Source organism: Lissotriton helveticus, chromosome 1_2 (genome assembly GCF_964261635.1).
Source record: "Lissotriton helveticus chromosome 1_2, aLisHel1.1, whole genome shotgun sequence".
In the NCBI taxonomy this organism is placed as follows: Eukaryota; Metazoa; Chordata; class Amphibia; order Caudata; family Salamandridae; genus Lissotriton; species Lissotriton helveticus.
The window spans coordinates 432,891,090-432,915,536 of NC_136058.1; the positions used below are offsets into that span (position 1 = coordinate 432,891,090).

The 24,447-nt window shown below is 41.6% G+C and overlaps 1 protein-coding gene across 4 annotated transcripts in view; it reads left to right on the forward strand.

Moving 5' to 3' along the window:
• Positions 1 to 23,752, forward strand: part of LOC144807654 (uncharacterized) — a 77,061-nt gene extending 53,309 nt beyond the window's left edge. For 2 of the 4 annotated variants that reach the window (XM_078673277.1, XM_078673276.1), the window contains exons 3-4: positions 11,333 to 11,407; positions 19,090 to 23,752. In XM_078673277.1, coding sequence (XP_078529403.1) covers positions 19,405 to 21,021 — 1,617 coding nt within the window. In that variant the 5' untranslated portion in view covers positions 11,333 to 11,407; positions 19,090 to 19,404 and the 3' untranslated portion in view covers positions 21,022 to 23,752. The remainder of the gene's footprint in view (positions 1 to 11,332; positions 11,408 to 19,089) is intronic. The other 2 variants (XM_078673279.1, XM_078673278.1) reach the window with 1 other exon arrangement.
• The last annotated feature ends 695 nt before the right edge of the window (positions 23,753 to 24,447 follow it).

A 24,447-nucleotide genomic window follows, 5' to 3' on the forward strand; every position in this document is an offset into this window, starting at 1 on the left:
CTTTGCGAGGCATGCAGTAATGGAGTATGGAGTGTGGAGTGGAAGCTCGGCCCACTCTCCCCCCATGTTTTTAATTGGCTTGTGTAATTTTCTTTCATAAATGATGCCATCTGATTGATTATGAGGCTTGTTAGTCCCTCATTATGGCCATGTCATCACTCAGGTTCTGAGCTGGGATGGGGCAGTGAGCTAAATAACGGTGATGGATCAAGCCCTGATCTTTGGACTGGGTAAGAGTGGTCTGCTTAATTCAGACACTCTGTTCATCACCACCCCCTTTTCTGAATCATTTTGTCCACCATAAGCGTGGAAGGGTATACTCAGACATGAGTCCCTTGCTCACTGCTCCATCAGGATTCAAGCAAGCCGGGCCGACGAGGCTGAAATGCCAGAAACCGGTCCCCGGTAGCTTGTCTCCTTTCTGGTGAAGAATTGGCTTGGTAGTTTGGTCTGCCCTGTTCCCATGATGCACTGGGCCAGGGACAGACTAATTTGCATATAGCCAGGTTCTGAGCTGGGATGGGGCAGTGAGCTAAATAACGGTGATGGATCAAGCCCTGATCTTTGGACTGGGTAAGAGTGGTCTGCTTAATTCAGACACTCTGTTCATCACCACCCCCTTTTCTGAATCATGTCATCGCTCCTACATGGTTGAAGAGACAATGCTACATGGGGGAAGAGAACAGGTTTCAGCGATGCATAAGCGCTTACACAGTGACCAACATGCTACATACATTCATATAATAATCACCTGTATGTGCACTCTCTTCACTGAGTTAAGTCTTGCAGGGTAATTAGTACACGCAATCACTGCCTCTAGGGACTCTCATTCTATCCTTGTGCTTTCAAAGTAGTAGTAGTAGTTTCTCATTAGAAGTCATTACACACTGTAAAATAATAATATAATCATAACAGAAAATAACAGGATGGCCCTCAGCCCTTAACAGGAGGCGTGCACGCCAAACGAACATATCAAAAAAAGCAACAATAGAGTATGCTAGATGTGCGTTCACAACACAGTAGGGCAGAGATTGTCCCAAAAAGAGAAAGGTCCAAAGGGCTCTGCTATTGCCAAACAGACTGCTTTACTCTGCTTACATTTGTGATTACAGAAGCGTTAGTGCACATTTCAAAGCACACAACTTGTCTTTCTGAGCACTGGTCAAAATACACTAGGAGCCCTGTTCCGATGCGGTTTGGAAATCTTCCAGACCAAATCGGTTTGGGAATGGTTTCTGACGGACTCGGATCAGGAGAATCCAACCGACCGAGTACGATGCATCCGGATCCTTCCAGTTACGATTTGGTTGGACTCATATTGACTTCAATCCGACCAAATGCTTAGGCTCCCATTGAAGAAAGGGGTGGCTAAGACAAAATCGGGCACCCTGTGGTGGACACTCCCTGGTGCCTGCCACACTATACATGACTGGTAAGGGGGACCCATGGGTACCCCACAGACCCGATTGGGAAGGCTCAGAGTGCAGGGGGACCCGCTACAGGCTCCCAAAGTCTGATTCCGACTGCTGATTCTAGTCGGACAGCACAATTCAGAAAGGCTGTCCAAATCCAGCATCATAATCGGCCGGTCGGAAACGCTGCCCGTACAGACGTATGATTCTGCTCCATACGGCTCAGTCATTCCAAATGGCATCGAGTTAGGATTGGGATCTTCATAACGCCTAACTGCATCGTACTCGGTTGGTCGGAAAGACACATTCCCAATCCAAATCTGACGGAGCAAATGCTGTTAGGAGGCCTTCCAAACCACAATGGAATTGGCCCCAATGACTCTATGAGCACAAACTTCAGACACACAACTAGTCTCTGTGAGCACACTCCACTTAGCTGTTGGCCAGGGAGGCCTTATTCTGCAATCTGTTCTGGCTGCCGCAGGAGGCTGCAAGGAGTGAAGCAGAGGAATTCCCTGTGGGCGTTTCAAGGAAAGGGAGCTGATCAGCACCAGACACTGCAGGAAGGAAGCTGAGGAATTCCCTTGAGAGCATTGCTAGGAGTCAGCTGTTTGACAAGGAAGGAACCGAAACAAAGCCAAGTACCATTAGCTTGTCAGGCAGCAGTGGACAACAACTGCCACACTCACAGGTAGGGGTTGCCTAGCAACAGGAGAAAGCAGCCAGCAGGAAATGTGCAGGAGGTTACCTTTCAACAAACAAGCAGTGGTGACAACACCTCAGTAGCCAAAACAAGCATTGGCGATGCTAAAACAATATATCTGGCAAACAAGCTTTGGCAATGCTTACAATATGTATGGCACTCATGGACTTCCTGTATCTATGACCCTTACGTTGGAACCAAGACCACCATAGGAGTTGACAGATTTCACAGGAATGAGACAATGCGGATTCCCACCAATATGTATCATATTAAGGTGCTTAAAGTATATTTTCCCAATATCTTTTTATAATGAATGAGTCGCTTCCCTGCGGCCTAAAGCCTTCAAGCTTAAATATGTGGTATGGAATTTTGAATCTAGATTTTGGGAGAAAATTCTACAGAAACAGGGATATTTCTCCTGATTCATTATATCATTCCCCGATTTCCAGCAATACATATTTTTTTCCTTACTTGCTTCAGCGAATCTGATGTTACTTTTCTGAACATTCATCTTAACGTAATGTTTCAAAGTATATTTATATAAAACACTTAGATTTCTTTGGAGTGAGATCCAATAAGATTAAGTCATCGGGATACAAAAAAGAATAACACTTAACATTTTCCAATTTGGTGGGAAATTGTTAAACGAAATTGATTAGGTGAATCACATTGTCAGGTTGGGTCATAGTTTGAATATGATTTCCAGACAAGCAATCTCTAGGCGTTTGGGTCACAAAGCGTTTTCAAGAAGTAAGAGAAAGAAGTTACAGTTATCTTGGAGACAATTAGTAGCTCAGCAATTTATTTAGTTTATTTTTGTGGCCGCGTGGAATTTCAAGATGGCGGCCATAGTCCCAGTATTCAGATTGTCATTTGTGTTAGAGCGTTTCTTCAATCATTAGTTTGTATCTTAGCTGTTGCGCTGAAACTCAATATGGCGGCCGTCGTTGTGGCGCTCTAGTGTTTGAGCGTCTAAGGAGATCCTTTACTTTGTGCGCGAGCGTTAGAAGCTCTGCTTACTTCAACTGCTGCATCGGAGAAGTCCCTTGCTCATTGCACCATCAGGATTCAAGCAAGCCGGGCCGAAGACGGCTGAAATGCCAGAAACCGGTCCCCGGAAGCTTGTTTCCTTCCCAGTGTAAGAATTGGCTTTTGTAGTCTGGTCTGCCCTGTTCCCATGATGCACTGGGCCAGGGACAGACTAATTTGCATACAGCCAGGTTCTGAAACTGGGATGGTGCAATGAGCTAAAAAACGGTGTTGGATCTAGCCCTGATCTCTTGACTGGGTGAGAGTATTCTGCTTAATTCAGAGACTCTGTCCATCACCACCCCTTGTTGTAAATATTTTTGTCCACCCTAAGCGTGGAAGGGTATACTCAGATGTGAGTCCCTTGCTCATTGCACCATCAGGATTCAAGCAAGCAGGGCCGAAGACGGCTGAAATGCCAGAAACCGGTCCCCGGAAGCTTATTTCCTTCCCAGTGTAAGAATTGGCTTTTGTAGTCTGGTCTGCCCTGTTCCCATGATGCACTGGGCCAGGGACAGACTAATTTGCATACAGCCAGGTTCTGAAACTGGGATGGTGCAATGAGCTAAAAAACGGTGTTGGATCTAGCCCTGATCTCTTGACTGGGTGAGAGTATTCTGCTTAATTCAGAGACTCTGTCCATCACCACCCCTTGTTGTAAATATTTTTGTCCACCCTAAGCGTGGAAGGGTATACTCAGATGTGAGTCCCTTGCTCATTGCACCATCAGGATTCAAGCAAGCCGGGCCGAAGACGGCTGAAATGCCAGAAACCGGTCCCCGGAAGCTTGTTTCCTTCCCAGTGTAAGAATTGGCTTTTGTAGTCTGGTCTGCCCTGTTCCCATGATGCACTGGGCCAGGGACAGACTAATTTGCATACAGCCAGGTTCTGAAACTGGGATGGTGCAATGAGCTAAAAAACGGTGTTGGATCTAGCCCTGATCTCTTGACTGGGTGAGAGTATTCTGCTTAATTCAGAGACTCTGTCCATCACCACCCCTTGTTGTAAATATTTTTGTCCACCCTAAGCGTGGAAGGGTATACTCAGATGTGAGTCCCTTGCTCATTGCACCATCAGGATTCAAGCAAGCCGGGCCGAAGACGGCTGAAATGCCAGAAACCGGTCCCCGGAAGCTTGTTTCCTTCCCAGTGTAAGAATTGGCTTTTGTAGTCTGGTCTGCCCTGTTCCCATGATGCACTGGGCCAGGGACAGACTAATTTGCATACAGCCAGGTTCTGAAACTGGGATGGTGCAATGAGCTAAAAAACGGTGTTGGATCTAGCCCTGATCTCTTGACTGGGTGAGAGTATTCTGCTTAATTCAGAGACTCTGTCCATCACCACCCCTTGTTGTAAATATGCATCGGAGAAATCAGCTGGGAGTCGCCAGAGCTCTCAGTTTTCAGTCAGGATAATCGGAGAAAATATCAGTTTCTTACTCGGAAGTTGCAGAGAGATTCAGAAGAGATTTAGAGTGGAATTCCAGCGTTAGAAACGATCGTCGAGAAAATTCAAGTACTATTAATCTATTCTAAAAGGAAAAAACAGTTCAGAACTTTGTATTCTCAGAAGTTAGTCGATTTTCATTGAAATTAATCAACTAACTAGAGACTTGAAAAGACACAGAATTCAGTTTGAGACTTCATACATGATAAATAATAGAACTCAGCATTTGTGCATCTTATTTATCAGCGCAAGAATATTAAAGGATAATTTAAACATCAAAGAACTATTTAACTGAAGAGAAAAAATATCTAAGATAGAAAAGGACAGGAAGATTATATACATGAGAGATGATTTCATTCTCAAAACAAAAGACTGAATATTTAAAAAACTATTGTAGGTGAAAATATATATATATATATATATATATATATATATATATATATACTCACCAACAAGTCGGCTTGATCTTTTATGTACAAGTACTGCATCTGAAAAAGAAGAGTAAAAAAGGACAGAAAAAGACAATCAAAATAAAAGACTTCAACTACAGCATATTAAAAGACTATTCACAGAGAGAAGCTAAAACCACTGATTAAGCAGGTAATAGCTTATAAGAATAAAATAGAAACTAGAGCAGGAGAAGTAGTTAAAAGAAAGAATCTGTAACCTTGTCTTTTTGTTGTTACAGGAACTGAAAACCATTAGAGGGTGATCAGCAAGTAATCTTACAGTGGCAGTCTCTTTTTTCATTCCCATTCCCCTTTCCCTTTCTTTACTGCTAGTTGAATATATTTCGATTGCAGTGAAGTGGAGGAATTGGGAAGAATTCTTCAAAGATAAAAAATCAAGATCAATTCTTCTGACCCTGTGGAGTCAAGACTCAGGTACTTGGTTGATAACTGACACACATATATAAAAGGAAAAATTAAGGGAGTTAAAATATATCCTTGCTTTAGTTCCTAATCAGTCATAATTACATCGGACACTGCTTAAGCATTAGAGCCGTGTTTGTAAACATATTTAGATGATGGGGATTCCGTCATACCCCTTTTAGTCCTTAATCACCAAGTATTTGTGGTCTGACAGTAAGCACTCAAATGAATGTCTCGTAGTTAATTATATGCACTGGATTCACTGTACTGACCAATATCTCCAATAACTCTGAAAACTCTGCTAGAAATGAGGAAATCCTATTCTCTCCTGTGAAGCCAGAACATTAATAGAACAACGTAGCTGGTAGCTGCTCAATAGCGCCTGATCCAAAATGACCTTCAGAGCAATAATTACACATTGTATCGCACTGTCAACAAAGCGCCCAACTAGGTAGTGGTAGTGTTAGAAATGGGATCTCTGGTTGGCTAAGGCTTGCGCCAAAGCCAGGCAGAGACCACCACTCTAGTCAGGGCATGGGAGTTACACACCAAAGATAACTCCTGCTCACCCCTTTGGTAGCTTAGCACGAGCAGTCAGGCTTTTCCCGGAAGCCATGTGTAAAGCATTTGCGCACGCAGATAACAACAGCAACAACATCCCAGGCACACCACAAAAGGAACTCCATACAAGGTTATATCAAAAATAGCCTTTGTATTCTCAAAACACATTAGAATAGTAGCGATACAAAAGGGGATGATGGACGGAGCGCTTGAGCAAATCAAACACTCACCCCCAGTCAACTGATCTGGGTTTAATCCATCACCATTCTTTAGCTCACTCTCCCACCCCAGTTCAGACATGGCCATATGCAAATCATTCTGACCCTGTGCCTCATGGGAACAGTCCAGCCTGAACTACCCAAGCCATGTCTTCCCTGGACGGGAAACAAGCATCCTGGGACCGGTTTCTGGCATTGCAGCCGTCATCAGCCAGGCTGGCTTGAATCCAGTGGCAAAGGGAGCAAGGGACTCACGTCTGAACATACCCTGCCAACTTAGGGCGAACAAAGCAATACAAAAGGGGATGATGGACGGAGCGCTTGAGCAAATCAAACACTCACCCCTAGTCAACTAATCTGGGTTTAATCCATCACCATTCTTTATCTCATTCTGCAGCCCCAGTTCAGACATGGCCATATGCAAATCAGTCTGACCCTGTGCCTCATGGGAACAGTCCAGCCCGAACTGCCAAGCCATGTCTTCCCTGGACCGGAAACAAGCATCCTGGGACCGGGTTCTGGCATTGTAGCTGTCATCAGCCAGGCTAACTTGAATCCAGTGGCAAAGTGAGCAACGATGGATTAAACCCAGATCTGTGACTGCTGGTGAATGTTTTGCCACTGTGCAACATTTCACCCAGACGTCGGTCCCGTGCTCACTAAGCCACTGGAGTGAAGCTATCCTGGCTGATGAAGGCTGATAGCCAGAAACCGGTCCTAGGATGCTTGATTCCGGTACAGGGAAGACATGGCTTGGCAGTTCAGTCTGGACTGTTCCCATGAGGCACAGGGTCAAGACTGATTTGCAAATGGCCATGTCTGAACTGGGGTGGCTTGGTGAGCAAAATAACGATGGATTAAACCCAGATCTGTGACTGGGGGTGAATGTTTTGCCATTGTGCAACATTCCGTCCATCATCTTGTGTGTTTTGCTGTTCACCCTATGTGGGAAGGGTATGCCCAGACGTGGGTCCCGTGCTCACTAAGCCACTGGAGTCAAGCTATCCTGGCTGATGAATGCTGATAGCCAGAAAGCGGTCCTAGGATGCTTGATTCCGGTCAAGGGAAGACATGGCTTGGCAGTTCGGTCTGGACTGTTCCCATGAGGGACAGGGTCAAGACTGATTTGCATATGGCCATGTCTGAACCGGGGTGGCTTGGTGAGCAATATAACGATGGATTAAACCCAGATCTGTGACTGGGGGTGAATGTTTTGCCATTGTGCAACATTCCGTCCATCATCTTGTGTGTTTTACATTAGAATAGTAAACACATAATGTACACTGTGCCAACTGGCACTGGGGAATATTTGCAAGGGATTATGTACACCTGACAGGGCCACATGGACCACTGTCAAAACCATCACAAAGTGAACTTAGTAAAAAGAAAACTAGGTCATAAAAGTACAACCAGTAAACACTGCTAATCACTGTACTTAGCATCAGTCTGTGACATAAACTACATTATGCACAACACCTCAGTAGCCAAAACAAGCATTGGCGATGCTAAAACAATATATCCGGCAAACAAGCATTGGCAATGCTTACAATATGTATGGCATGTATGACCCTAACCTCCTAAGCATAACTCACATTAGGGGCGTAAATCACAGAGTGAAACATAATCTCACTAGCATAAACCATGATATGCAAAACAACATCATAATCATAAACCATATTTAGAGATATCAAACAGTGTGCGTAAAACATACTAAATGCATTACATTTCCTAGCACCACATCACATTAGCACATACATCACATTAGGGCCTGGCACCCTATAAATGTAACCAAACACCTGGCCAACTGGCCATCTCAAACAGGGGGGCTAAAATGCCCTATGTCCACAAAGTCAGGGCTGCTGCCTAGGCAACGAAGGTCAAGTTTGCGCCACTGCGCAAACCTAAATGTAGCAGCTGCCCACTACTTCCTTGGCAGCTGTGAATCTCACATGAGAGCCTAAACGGAGCAGCTGGCACTAAGTGATGCGCAGCTGTAAATAATCAAATGAGGCATGGTCTCTCACTGGCCCTTGAAATAACTGCTCAACGTTGGAGCAATCTGGCTCTGGAAAGAAGCATGTCCCCAAGCACTGGGGAAAGGACACAGGCCCCTCTGGCCCTGTAAACAATTATGTGTCCCCTTGGTTGGAGCCATCTGGGCTCTAAAACAAATACTGCGGGGTGGTGGAGCCACCTGGCTCTGAAAATAAATCAGGCCCCATGGAGCGCACTGGCTCCGGAAATAATCCTGACCATCACTAGGGCCACGCGAGCTCTAAAACCAAAATATACCCCGCTGTCGGAGCGTCCCGCAACTGGGAGCCCGCTCACCAAATGGGCACCGTGTGCCTATCTCTGGCCTCCCCCATGCACTTTACACTGGGCCACAGTGCTAAAGTGAGCAGAGGCCACAGACTACTAGTATCAGGTCATATTAACAGGCAAAAAGTTCAGGGGTGAACCTGCCAAAAGGGTCAAGTCCAACAGGTAGTCACCACGCCGGTAAACAGAACATCTCTCCAAACACCCAGTCAGGTAACAAGAGCACTGCATGAGGTTCCCCTCACTCTCAGAGCTGCTAACACAAAAACAAATCGAAGGTGGTGCAAGCACCCTTACAGTACTGGGAAACGATACTCAACTAATTTCGGCAGCACATTCAGGAACATCCTAGCAAGAATATTCTACACCGCCTTGTTGTCTTACTTATTGCTCCTTTGCTCCTCTAACCCACGAAGAGGTTCCTCTTCCATGTTCAAGATGAATCGCGAATCGTGGGAAATGTAGTGTTCATTCCCATGTGTCCCGCCCCTCTTCTACAATCCATGCGTTGCTCAGTTTTAGAAACAGTGAAACCACCCCTGTGAGGTTACATGGCTGTTCCGATGTCTTTCTCTCTTGTTCCAGCACAATCGCCACGCTGTGGCTATGTGTCCTAGCTGTGTGTTACACTTGTTCATCAACTGCTGCTCATTGACTACCTTGATGCAACACACAAGCAAGAAAATGTACAACTCCGAAGGGTTACATCTGCCACTCCAATGCGTTTGGAGGCCCAGGGACCTTACGGAACCGCGGCCTACCAATACCCAGGGTACTCCCAACGATGAAAACCGAGAATAACAGTCCACCCTGATTCCCATAGCACCCAAACTAAGCACCTGTCAAGGGACATCAAGACACCCGAGACCCACTTCCTTAGTGACCCAGCTGCCCCAAGATTGCCTCTCCAAGTTGCCAGTTCCTGACCGTGAGGGCACTACGATGCATGATGCCCTGTTTGCCTTATCTCCCTGCACAAAGCCTAGTTGGAGTTCCGCTACTCAGAACTCTGCTAAGTGACAAAAAATCTCTGCCAAACTGCACGGAGATCCATGAGCGATGGAGTAGGTTACCTCTCGGAGTTCGCACTGACTGCGTAAAGTTCTGTCACTCGAGTAGAAGTACTACTAGAGCGGCCGCTTCTTCAACACGAACTAAAGGTTTCTCAATACGAGCGGTAACACCCACCCACGACCGCCCGTGTTGAGATATCTTGCAGGGAAATTATCCAGGATTTTTCAAAGCTCCTTGGAGTGCGAAAAATTCAGTGAACAGAGAAGAGTTCACCGACCAGGGTTACTCTGCACTCGACCCCAGCACTGACCAAAAGGCCTTCGCCCTTGGTTCCCAGACCCACCAGAGTTACCTGTAAGTCCACCTTCAAGTGTGTTTTTACATGGCCCCCTTTGTCTTTGCACACTAATCTTTAAGACCCTCAGGACTCTGCTCCATCCCGATCCGGGCCGCTCTTGAACTTCTCCTGCCGGAACTTTGAACCTGATGCTGACATCAACCTAAAACGAGAAGGTGAATTTCATGAAAGCATTGCCTGATATTATATGCATTTTTCATGTTTTCCCACATTGATTCCTATGGTGCGTAATGGCGCACAAAAGTGATATATTTCGTAACTCCGAAAGTACTTACCTTAGAACTGTGTTCGTAGTCTTAAAAATTATATACAAATCTGTGTTATTTTTACACATTGGTCTTGAGTTTATTCTTGTGTGTGCCTCATTTCTTGCCACTGTGTGTAACAACAAATGCTTAGCAGGACCTCCTGATAAGCCTAACTGCTCGCGGAAATTACCACAAAATAGAGCATTCATATTATCTGTTGCTGCCTCTGTACATCTCATGGGGACTCGTGGACAAGGTGGTCTTCATTTTAGAACACCATATAGAGAGCCAGCCTCCTAGACAAGGGGACAAGGTTTGATAGATGGATTGATAAAGATAACTTTGTAGATAGAGATGGATACACTTGAAAAGATAGGTACATTGAAAGATAGACTGAGAGATTTGCAAAGATTGATAGAAGTCAAAACAATCGGTATAGTTTCAAATATAGCGGGACAGTAGATAAATAGATTGATAGACCAGTAGATACATATATGGGTGAGCAGGTAGACCGCTATATCAACACATGCAGGGGTAGGTAGATAGGATTGGAAAAATAGACTGCACAGACAAGATTCAATTAGTAATATAATACTTAAATATGTATATAAGCATGACAAACCAGCACTGAAAACAAACTAGAAAGACATACTACCAAGACATACAGACTAAATTGGTTCACAAACATAGCTGTAGTCCTCAATATAATTACATACAGATTTGCAGCTAAAAAGTCATTTTATTGTGTGCATTCTATAAAAGTGAATCCCTTCATAAACAATAGATTCAAATGGACATCATCTGGCATAATCTGATCTATCAGCAATCATATAAACAGTGATCTCTTTCAAAGATTGCAAAAATCAACCCAGCTATTTTTTCTTTGAAAAACAATTTCTTATGCCTTCTTTGTTCGTTACTCCGATCTTAGTGTCATATTGGAATCTACTCTATGGATGAGCTATGTAGGAAGTGTAGAGAGTACCTCAATAGGAATTTTATCTACTGCTACATGTTGTGAAATGGATAATAGATATGTCTAGGTAGTACATATAGGTTGTATCTATTTAGAATTATGAGTATAGCCCTGATGGGTTTTAGTTCCCATCGTGAGTAACTCTATTCTTCTGTTTATCTTTGTTTTAATCAGGAAGGGGAGTTCATCTCAAAATGTTTAAGAACAGTTCTGACAGATTTAAGCGTGCCTCACCGTAGAAGATACTAGGTGAGTTGATCCTATTGGGATCATAGAATGAAGAGGTAAAAGTGCAGTGAAGTGATGTTTGGTGTTGGCTTCTATAACGTAGTCTTGATGGGACCACTATGATAATTTATCATACAAGATACTTTTTTTTCATAAAAATCTTTCTAAAAAAATGCATTGTCTGGTACCAATTTATGAAACAGAAGAATAAGATGGTCACCTCCGGTCACAGGCTCAATTTGTGCTGGCGTACCGAGGGAGAGAATGGTGCTCCTTTCCTGAGCTGTCGCCAGGTAGAGGTGTGGTTGCTTACCCAGTAGTGGCTATGCAACAGACAGATTAAGAACAGTTTCTATCCTTGTATCCTTTTTTGTTGTATCACTCACACTAAGCAGCAGCATCATAGGTCCTGACGATAGCCTCGCCTACATATAGGTTTATGGCTGAAACATGTTGATCATTACTTTCTATCTCACCGTCGCGGTTTAAATCCATACCGCTGGTGCACTGTTTTTTTATCCTGGCAGGGGTCGTATCTAAATAAAGTAGAATTTTTACGCTCCTTTGCTAGTTTAACTTCACTATCCCCACATTTTTTCTTTCTTTGCGCTGCACCCTCATTCACACAGCTGTCTCTTCATATGTGGGTTTAGAGTATCCTACCAGCTATTCAAAACATCCCTGAGCTCCTCCCTCTCAGAGAGGGGTTGTAGCCCCCAGAGGAAATAGGTTTTTCCTCTGGGAGGAGAATTCCATATGATGAAGCATGTCATCTCTGGTGAGTGAGGGATTTCGTCCTGAAAAGGGAAGTGCACACAGTTAGTTCTGTGGCGCATAGTCATTGGTTCTGTATCATTTATGTCTTTGTTCACAAACTATCTAGTAGTGGTTCGCCACACTCTCTGATTTTTGTAATAGACCCAAGGATTTCGTACTGTTTAGTGATTAAGTGTTGGGGATTAAATCCTGTGTGGTCTTAAAAATGCCCCGAGGACCCTGCGGCTTTGAACCTTTTTTTGTTTGGTAGAATAAGAGGGTCTATCAGACCCCTGTTTTAAGTCAACTGAAAAGTGTATTTTCTTTTTACATAGATTGTTTAAGATTTAAGCTAATGTGGTTTTATCTGATATATGTCCTATGTTCTCTATACAGGCAAATGCTGTATTATTTGTTAGGAGGGATATATTCTTGTTGTCCTGAAGAAGACAGTCTTATTCTGTTTTATCCACCGAAACCCGTCAACGCCTAGTTTTGTTAAATTTGAGTGACAAAGTTTCACGTTAAGAAAACCCTCAGACAGTGCAATTACTCTAATTGATTCCTGCAAATTAACATTTTTTATGACAAATGTGTGTGTCTTATATGTGGTCGTCAAATTATTTTTTTATCTGGTTTTAGATTGATTATACTTGAACTTTGTGAGAAAAAAATAAAATTATTATATATATATTTATAACACAGAATTGAATGTACTCAAAAACATTTTTTTTGTCAAATATCATCATGTTATGTGGTATTATGGTATCAATGGATGGAAAGGCAACATAGAGATAACAAGAATCTTATATTTGAGAAAAAATCAATGTATTTGCAAACACAATTGCTTCAAAATTATCATATTTAGAGAATGAAATAATTTCAGGGATATCACTGGAATACCATTATGTGCCTGCATGATTTGTTATGCACTAGATTTATTGAATTGTAAGTGTTTTTGACTAAGCTAAGATGGCTGACATATGTTAGTTTGCATTCCTGACCTTGTAATCTGTATTAGTCCTTACACTATGTTTCTTAATTTTGTTATGACGCGCAATTCTCATTTAACTGCGCTTTTTTCAAAATGTACTGTGTATTATATAAACGTTAGTTTGTCCACCTTACCGCCAACAGTGAGCAAGGGCGGCCACGCCCGAAACATGTCTGTTAGATGTTCTATGATTTGCACCCCCGCACTTTATGATTAAATAAACAATGATGACTTGAAGACTGGGCTTGGAACGTCATTTTGTGTCCGTGCACTGGAGAAAGTGCTTGGGAGGTTTCTTTGCACCGAAACCGGTTGGAGGCATATTAACACAGGACGAGGTCGGTTCCTGTTAGCACAGACCCCTTTGCATAAAGTTGGCTGACTCGAAAAACGGACCATTTGGATTTTTTGCTTTGGGAAGCAAACTACGTCAGCCCCCTGGATGAGAGCTACGAGCGAAGCTGCCGACGTCAGAGTGAACTGCTGCGGGAGTATCCGTCGACGAACGGGGATCCCGTGCAAAGTATCCCGGAGGTGTTGAGAAAAGACGCCGTGTTGGGAAAAGACGCCGTGATTTTCTCTCCAGGTTGCAGAGGTGTTCCTTTAACCAGCGGTAAGGAGCGGCACACTCTAACGTGCCATTTCCTAAAATTGATAACTTTTGTGCATAACAAAGTGGGGCAAAGAAAAGAGAATGTCGGAGGAGCGGGAACGGGAGGAGGCGTTCGATCAGCTGTTTCTCAATTTGCCCAAAGTCACACAGAGTGGAGACAAAAGCAGAAATGCACACACAGAAACTGAAACGGAGAATGATATTAAAAAATTATTAAGGGACTTAGAAAAACACATGAGAAGTGAATTAACAAAGTGGTGGGAGATCCGCTCATTAGCGAAATACCACGAAGTAGGCAGAGTGCCACGAGGCCTAAGGATTATGCTAGTGCCTAGTTTCGACAATCCAAACCCTATGCTCCTTAAGGAATGGGCAGAATCTAATTTGGAAGCTTCGATGAGACTGTTATGCCTTTTGATAAAATATGCCAAAATTGATCGAGATAAGGATCTTTTGGAAATCACACCTATCAATGAAGAACTTGCAAAAGAGCAATTTGCCAAAGACCAGGCGCTGATTGAACAGACACGTAAAGACATCAAAAAACGGTTGAGCAAACATGAAGCAACAATCAAAACCAGAAAAGTATACAAGTTTGCCCGAGACGAACAGGACTATAAATTAGGGCAAATTTATACATTTGCGCGAAAATACGACCACTTACGCAGGCAAAGGGCATCTGGAAGAAATGTGCCCAAACAAGCACAAGCCCAACCACAAGCACAATCCGCAACAGTGAATTTGGGCGATTCAATTGCCACAACATCCAATGAAAGTTTAGTGCCAACGAGTGAAGACTCTGACAGCGGAATCCCAGGTGCAAAGGAAGGGGATATGGGTCAACTGACCCTGAGAGAAGAGTTGGAGTTTATGAGGATGCAATGAAGGGGCACATTACGCTCCAGAAACGCACAAACAAGCAACTTAGGAACTCAAGGCGAAGACAGCGCAGGAAGTGCGCAAAGAGGAAGAGGACGACCGCCGAAAAAAAGGAATTGGAAAAGCAACAAGCAGTAAACGACAATACTATCATTAATCTTACTGATGTTGTATTGGATCAGGCAGAGAAACAACTTTTAACTTTGGGACTTTCCTATTGCCCAGAAAGCAATTTCAACTACGGCCACACCAGAGTGGATATATTCAAATTCATCAGGAAAATAAAATTACGCAAATACTTTGCAATCAAAGAAGGAGTAGGAACAACGAAAAAAGCCACAACAATGGCTCCTACCTCATCAACGAAAAAGAGTGGATTGCAAGCTAAAGATATTGCATTAATGAAAACAATGCATACATTACGATCAACTGAGGATATATCCCTCCAAAACACACAGGATGTAGCCAGAGAAGAGGGTATCAATCTGGGTCAAACTGTAGAGAGCCCTTTCAAATTACCATCAACCTTTATGCCAACAATGCCTAAAGATGCAATAGATGTATATGCAGAGCTCATAACAGATGGCCTCAAAACACTTAATAAACGCACCAAAGAAAATGAAGGAGTAACAAATATCAGGACAAGACCATATAATGAGTTGATGAAAAAACTTAAAACCAATCAAACAGTCATTGTCAGACCATCTGATAAAGGTGGGAACATTGTACTTTGGGGCAAACAACAATATATGGAAGAGGCATACAGACATCTCAATGATCCAGAATGTTATACACAAATTGATTTCAAAACTACCAGATCCATCCAACAAGCTTATTATAAGGAACTTCATGGATGGAAAAGAGAAGGTCTTCTATCTAAGGATGAAATGAACTTTTTACAAAAAGATCATCCAGTATTACCAAACATCTATTTCATCCCGAAAGTTCATAAGGATGTTTTTCCGATTCCAGGGCGGCCAATAGTATCCGCTATAAACAGTTTATTTGAAAACACTTCAAAATATATTGACCATTACCTGCAAGACTTTGTAATCAAATTACCTGCCTACATCAAGGATTCAACAGAATTCCTTAGGAATATCAACCAATGCAATTGGTCTGCGGAATATTTGTTAATGACAATGGACATTGCTAGTCTTTATACTAGTATTTCACATGGAAAAGGCCTAAAAGCTATCAAATTTTATTTGGATAAAAGGCCTATTGAATTGTACAAGCACAATGCCATGCTGATCACTATGGTCGAACGCTGCCTTAATAAAAATGTCTTCCTTTTTGATGATAAGGTTTACAAGCAGTTGAGGGGTGTGGCTATGGGGGCATGCCTCTCCCCCAGCTACGCGGGGCTCCACGTGGGCTGGTGGGAGGAGCATGTCCTCAAGGTGGAACATTCCACATTTTGGAATAACAACATTGTGAAATACATCAGGTATATTGACGATATTTTTATTGTCTGGAGAGGGAGTTTGGAAGATGCCAATTTGTTTGTATCTAGCATCAACAAAAATAATTCCAATTTGAAATTTTCTGCTGAAATAAGCAAACACAAAATCAGTTTTCTTGATGTTCTGGTTGAGATAGTGGATAATACCCTCACTACAAGCCTTTTTAGGAAAAGTACAGCGGGAAATAGCATCCTGCATGCACAAAGTTTTCACCCGCAACACACCATCAGAGCAATCCCTTATGGGGAGTTCCTTAGAATACATAGGACTTGCAGCACGGTAGAACTTCGTGATCAGCACCAGAAAGAGGCAAGTTTCCGTTTGGAAGCAAGGGGCTACAAAAGAACTGCATTAAATAAAGCCAGAATCAAGGCAAATAAACTTGATAGGATGAGTTTATTAGCAGAAACTTCAACAAATAAAGATGTAACAAACTCGACAGACAATAGCAATGAAATTAGACTAATTACCAGCTACAGCAGACAAGCCCGCTATATTTCTAACCTGGTGAGAAAACAGTGGCCTGTAATTCTTACTGACCCTGTACTTAACGATATCTTACCAGATAAACCAACAATAACATTTAGAAGGGCTTACAGTATGCGTAATGAGCTGGTATCGAGTGCACCGGAAACTGTTAAGAATGATGATTGGTTGTCACCCCGTAAGGGTTTCTACCGCTGCATCTCTTGCCGTGCATGCCATTTTGGCATTAATACCAAGACCTACACAACTCCCTTTGATCCAAAACCCATTTCAATTAAAGCTCACTACACCTGTAGAACAGAGTTAGCAGTGTATGTTTTAACCTGCACTTGCAATTTGAGATACATAGGGAGCACCAAACTACCTGTGTATCAGCGTATTCTCCAGCATCTTCGGGCTATTGTGAATTGCGATCAGAGCTACCCTGTAGCTCGTCACTTTGACCAAGTTCACAATAGAAACCTATCTCAGTTAAACTATTTTGTAATAGATGCTGTGAGAACATCCAAAAAAGGAGGGGATTACGAAAAGAAATTAAGACAACTGGAGTCAATGTATATTATAAGACTCAACAGTAAAACCCCTGCAGGTTTAAATATGGGAGAGGATTTGAGGAATTTTTTATAATTCTCCATATATTACTGTCTTCCAGGTGATGTGTTTCTGTTTAGATCCAGAATGCCCATAGTAGAAGTCAAGGTGTGCAATTGGAGCTACTAATGTAATTATTTGATATATAATGGGATTCGGATATGTCTCCTACTGTGTGACTCATGGAGCAAATAGGATGTGGCGCAAACATCCGAGAGTTTGATTAATATCAACTATAGAGATTTACACCTTAGTTGAAAATATTTATTTTAGACACAGTATTTGCCTTTTTGATTTTGGTGTTGGATTTAACCTCACATACAACTTGTCAAAACGAGCCTGATCGCTGACATTTTGTCACTTCCCCTTTTTTGAAACATTATGTTTTTATCATAAGATGGACATCAGTTGTATTAAACTACCAGTTTAAAAACATTTTGAAACATCATATAAAAAATGGTAAGGACATTTGGGGCATTTGTGCTCAGTTAACACAGAATTGAATGTACTCAAAAACTTTTTTTTTGTCAAATATCATCATGTTATGTGGTATTATGGTATCAATGGATGGAAAGGCAACATAGAGATAACAAGAATCTTATATTTGAGAAAAAATCAATGTATTTGCAAACACAATTGCTTCAAAATTATCATATTTAGAGAATGAAATAATTTCAGGGATATCACTGGAATACCATTATGTGCCTGCATGATTTGTTATGCACTAGATTTATTGAATTGTAAATGTTTTTGACTAAGCTAAGATGGCTGACATATGTTAGTTTGCATTCCTGACCTTGTAATCTGTATTAGTCCTTACACTATGTTTCTTAATTTTGTTATGACGCGCAATTCTCATTTAACTGCGCTTTTTTTCAAAATGTACTGTGTATTATATAAACGTTAGTTTGTCCACCTTACCGCCAACAGTGAGCAAGGGTGGCCACGCCCGAAACGCGTCTGTTCAATGTTCTATGATTTGCACCCCCGCACTTTATGATTAAATAAACAATGATGACTTGAAGACTGGGCTTGGAACGTCATTTTGTGTCCGTGCACTGGAGAAAGTGCTTGGGAGGTTTCTTTGCACCGAAACCGGTTGGAGGCATATATATATATATATATATATATATATATATTTTGTTTTCATATTAAACTGGATAATCAAGGATTGTTTTGGTGGTACATTTGATCACTGGTGTATATTAGTGTGTGACGGTGTAAGAGGTGATGAACAATGGAGGTAATAGAATCTAGTTTTCCAAGAGAATTTATTTGTGACGATTAAGTCTTACATGGAATCCCGTCTCTTGGAGGAACAGTGCCTCTTTCTATTACATTGACGTAAAATGGTTCTAGTCCGCCTGTTCCTTGACTAGATATGGTCAGAGTCTCGGATCTCTGGAGTTACACTATGTTGAAGATACTCAGATTACCTGTCTAGCCTATTCCAGACTCTCTGATACTATAAAGGGACTCCCTTGCAGCAGTCGCTTATGTTTCTTGCCGTTATTGTGATGCTCTGTCTTGCATGGTCCATTCACTGGAAAAGGCTCCATTTTGTATTTTTGTTAAACCTGTGTGAGAATAGGAAGCATTCCCTGGATAAGAACGGAGGCATTGTGTTGCTATGTATTCAGCATTGTAGTGCGTCGTAGGGAGAGGGTCTCACTCAATGAACAAGGAACCTTCTCTGGTGTCTTGGTTGCTATTTTAGTCCGCACTCCTCAATAGAAAGGGATCATTGAAGGATCGTATGCCCTTACTCTGTCTACTGCATCTTCACATTGAAAGTGTAATCTATAATTTCTTCAGCGCATTTGTCTTTATGAACAATTACATGCCAATAGATTTTCATGATGGACTCTGCATTTAAGCTTATCCAGTGTGTTTTTATTTTTAAATCTTTGTCTTATAGGTGAAACAAATGCAATAATGATCGAAAAAGGTGAAGGCAGTAAACGTTACTTGTTTGGTAAGTGATGGAAAAAAAGTATGCCTCGAGATCACTTCCCATGAAGGCTAATGCCGTGCCAAAGTCTTTTTCTACAGCTGAAAACCCGTACTGTCCAGTGAGGTCTGCACTTGGCACTTAGGTATCAGCTGATATACATAGAAGACATAACACACTGAACAAACTGAAGCAAGTCGAATGAGATGCTCATTACGAAGGAAGAACTAACCAAGTATAGGAAAGAAAACAAATAAGGGAAACCGTGTGAATATGTAGAAGATGACAACACAATGTGGCAAAACATATAGAACAAATAGAGAGCTAGAAGTACATCAGAAAATCCACAGAGGGGAGAACCCATATCAATGTGCACCATGTGGCAAAGCATTTATAACTAATGGAGAGCTAACACAACATCAGAAAATCCAGAAACCGTATGAATGTACAGAATGCAACAAAGCATTTATAAGAACTCGAGAGCTAAAACGACATCAGAAAATCCACACTGGGGAGAAACCATATCAATGTGCACAGTGTGGCAAGGCATTTATAACAAATGGAGAGCTAAAACGACATAAAAAAATCCATACTGGGGTGAAACCATATCAATGTACAGAGTGTGGCAAAGCATTTATAACAAATGGAGAACAGAAGCAACATCAGAAAATCCATGCTGGGGAGAAACCATATCAATGTACAGAGTGTGACAAAGCATTTATAAGAAAGTGGCAGCTAAATCAACATCTGAAAATCCACACTCGGGAGAAACCGTATGAATGTACAGAATGCAACAAAGCATTTATAAGAAATCTAGGGCTAAAACGACATCAGAAAATCCACACTGGTGAGAAACCATATCAATGTGCACAGTGTGGCAAAGCATTCATAACTAATCCTGAGCTAACACAACATCAGAAAATCCATACTGGGGAGAAACCATATCAATGTACAGAGTGTGACAAAGCATTCATAACAAATGAAGGGCTAAAACGACATACAAAAATCCATACTGGGGAGAAACCATATCAATGTTCACAGTGTGGCAAAGCATTCATAAGGAATGGAGAGCTAAAACGACATAAAAAAATCCATACTGAGGAGAAACCTTATCAATGTACAGAGTGTGGCAAAGCATTTATAACCAATGGAGAACAGAAGCAACATCAGAAAATCCATGCTGGGGAGAAACCATATCAATGTACAGAGTGTGACAAAGCATTCATAAGAAAGTGGCAGCTAAATCAACATCAGAAAATCCACACTCGGGAGAAACCGTATGAATGTACAGAATGTGACAAAGCATTCATAACAAATGGAAAGCTAAAACGACATACAAAAATCCATACTGGGGAGAAACCATATCAATGTGCACAGTGTGGCAAAGCATTCATAACTAATCCTGAGCTTACACAACATCAGAAAATCCATACTGGGGAGAAACCATATCAATGTACAGAGTGTGACAAAGCATTCATAACAAATGGGGAGCTAAAACGACATACAAAAATCCATACTGGGGAGAAACCATATCAATGTTCACAGTGTGGCAAAGCATTCATAAGAAATGGAGAGCTAAAACGACATAAAAAAATCCATACTGAGGAGAAACCATATCAATGTACAGAGTGTGGCAAAGCATTTATAACCAATGGAGAACAGAAGCAACATCAGAAAATCCATGCTGGGGAGAAACCATATCAATGTACAGAGTGTGACAAAGCATTTATAAGAAAGTGGCAGCTAAATCAACATCAGAAAATCCACACTTGGGAGAAACCGTATGAATGTACAGAATGCGACAAAGCATTTATAAGAAATCTAGAGCTAAAACGACATCAGAAAATCCACATGGGGAGAAACCATATCAATGTGTACAGTGTGACAAAGCATTCATAACAAATGGAAAGCTAAAACGACATACAAAAATCCATACTGGGGAGAAACCATATCAATGTGCACAGTGTGGCAAAGCATTCATAACTAATCCTGAGCTAACACAACATCAGAAAATCCATACTGGGGAGAAACCATATCAATGTACAGAGTGTGACAAAGCATTCATAACAAATGGAGAGCTAAAACGACATACAAAAATCCATACTGGGGAGAAATCATATCAATGTTCACAGTGTGGCAAAGCATTCATAAGAAATGGAGAGCTAATACGACATAAAAAAATCCATACTGAGGAGAAACCATATCAATGTACAGAGTGTGGCAAAGCATTTATAACCAATGGAGAACAGAAGCAACATCAGAAAATCCATGCTGGGGAAAAACCATATCAATGTACAGAGTGTGACAAAGCATTTATAAGAAAGTGGCAGCTAAATCAACATCAGAAAATCCACACTGGGGAGAAACCGTATGAATGTACAGAATGCAACAAAGCATTTATTAGAAATCAAGAGCTAAAACGACATCAGAAAATCCACACTGGGGAGAAATCATATCAATGTGCACAGTGTGGCAAGGCAGTTATAACTAATGAAGAGCTAAAACTACATCAGAAAATCCACACTAGGGAGAAACCATATCAATGTTCAGAGTCTGACAAAGCATTCATAACAAATGGAGAGCTAAAACATCAGAAAATCCACACTGGGGAGAAACCATATCAATGTACATAGTGTGACAAAGCATTCATAATAAAGTGGCAGCTAAAACAACATCTGAAAATCCACACTGGAGAGAAATCATATCGATGTGCACAGTGTGGCAAGGCATTTATAACTAATGAAGAGCTAAAACTACATCAGAAAATCCACACTAGGGAGAAACCATATCAAAGTACAGAGTGTGACAAAGCATTCATAACTAATCGTGAGCTAACACAACATCAGAAAATCCACACTGGGGAGAAACCATATCAATGTGCACAGTGTGGCAAGGCATTTATAACTAATGAAGAGCTAAAACTACACCAGAAAATCCACACTAGGAAGAAACAATATCAAAGTACGGATTGTGACAAAGCATTCATAACTAATCGTGAGCTAACACAACATCAGAAAATCCACACTGGGGAGAAACCATATCAATGTACAGAGTGTGACAAAGCATTTATAACTAATGAAGAGCTAAAACTACATCAGAAAATCCACACTAGGAAGAAACAATATCAAAGTACAGAGTGTGACAATGCATTCATAACTAATCGTGAGCTAACACAACATCAGAAAATCCACACTGGGGAGAAACCATATCAATGTACAGAGTGTGACAAAGCATTCATAAAAAATGGAGAGCTAAAATGACATAAAAAAATCCATACTGGGGAGAAGCCATAACAATGTTAATAGTGTGGCAAAGCATTCATAAGAAATGGAGAACTGAAGCAACATCAGAAAATCCATATTGGGGAAAAAACCATATCAATGTACAGAGTGTGACAAAGCATTTATAATAAAGTGGCAGCTAAATCGACATCAGAACCATTTTATTGTACAGAGTGTGACAAAGCATTCATAAGAAAGTGGCAGCTAAATCAACATCAGAAAATCCATACTGGGGAGAAACCGTATCAATGTGCAGAGTGTGGCAAAGCATTAAGTACAAATGGAGTGTTAATACAACATAAAGGCGACATTGGGAAGAAACAATACAAGGCATTTATTGGCAAGGGAGATTTAAAACAACATCAGAAAGTCTCCTCTGGGAAAATCTGAAGGATAAAAAAGCAACAGTGTTCTTAACGAAGTAACCGTATGAATGTAAAGAAAGTGACAAGGCATTTATTAGAAGGACACAGCCAATATAACATCAGAAGCTCCACATACAGGTAAAACCATATGCATGCACTTACCACTTACTGAGACAAGGCATTGTTTAAAAAACCCACACTTGCTCACAGTGTTATGTTTCATACAGATACCCCAATATAGGCTCAGGTAATAACCGAACCTTTTATCTATATCTCCCCTGCCATTACACTACATAACGGTTCTTGGTAGTGACATTATAGCTAGTTACAGTACTGCTTACAGGACGTGTTTTTTTTCTCGTAAAAACTAGCCTCATCCATTATGCATGAGGATTCTTGGAATCTCAGCAAGACTACCATCTCCTGCATAATAACTATGTATAAGGGTTATTCCTTCCGTCATCCTAGTCCGACATGACACAGCAAGGTAGATCCCCTGAGGGTACCACTTTGGGCATATAAACACCATATCTTTCGTGAGGCAGGTGGAGGCGAAGAAGGACTTTCATACTGACACACTGACGCGAGACGTTGAGGTTCCTGGAGGCAGACACTCCAGATCGCAGTGGTGTAACATCCCTCGCAGTGTGTCCATCTTCAGAACAAGACAGGGTCACACAGTCTCTCATTTCAGGTAATGGGGTTGGCTTTATCCTACGAAGATTCTTGGCTTTACATCTACATACATGTTAGGTACACGTAGGTACATCAAGATAGTGTTGAATTGTAGGAGTAGGAATTTATTACTGTCATATATTTTATATTCTGGTCTGTATTCATTGTTCTAGCACAATGGTAGGAATTTACCATCCTTTTACTCTTTTGGTTCTTATAATCATTTAGATCTGTTTGTCTTATGGTTGTTTCAGCACACCTATTTTACAGCAGAATGACGCTGGTTCAATAAATGCTTTTTGAAAAAGGTCCCTACTGTTTATTCTGTGCATTACTCTGAAACAAAAGTGAGCACGAGTAACTGAGCGAAAAGTACTGCACTGTTTCCACGATGGGACAGAGTTGTTATGTTCAATAGTTGCTAAAAACTATTCTCTCTTTGGTAAAAAGGGTTTATAGTGACACTGTGAGCTAGCTGGTATACAGGTGAACATACCCGGTGGGGGTGTCTGGAATTAATCTGGACACCAATCCCACAGTGTATGTTGTCTGAACGTGCAGATCCTATATATGTTTATAGGAACTACACGACAACAGCTATAGGGGGATGAAGTAACTGAGCACAATGTGGAACAAAGGAACATAAACAGTGGCAGTCATCAAAGGTGCCGAAGAATTAGTCAAGAAAAGGTTCCAGGACAACTTCCCCCTTTCCTACAGAGGTGACAATATGCACTCTCCAGATAGCAGCAAATGGACAGAAAGCAACAGCTACTTTTCTTTACCTACACCCAGTCTGCTGTAGGTATAAGGGCTATTCTGGCTACCTTGTGATAGGACCTGGTGCTGCCTATTTACTCAGTTATGAGATTTGCTCTGCAAGGCCTTCTAGGGCTCATATCCACAGTTTTGGGCACATTGGTGCAGTTTGTTATCTTGGATGTTATGTTCATGCTATATATCATTGGCATTTTGTTAATTTCATTAAACAATACTACCCAGGA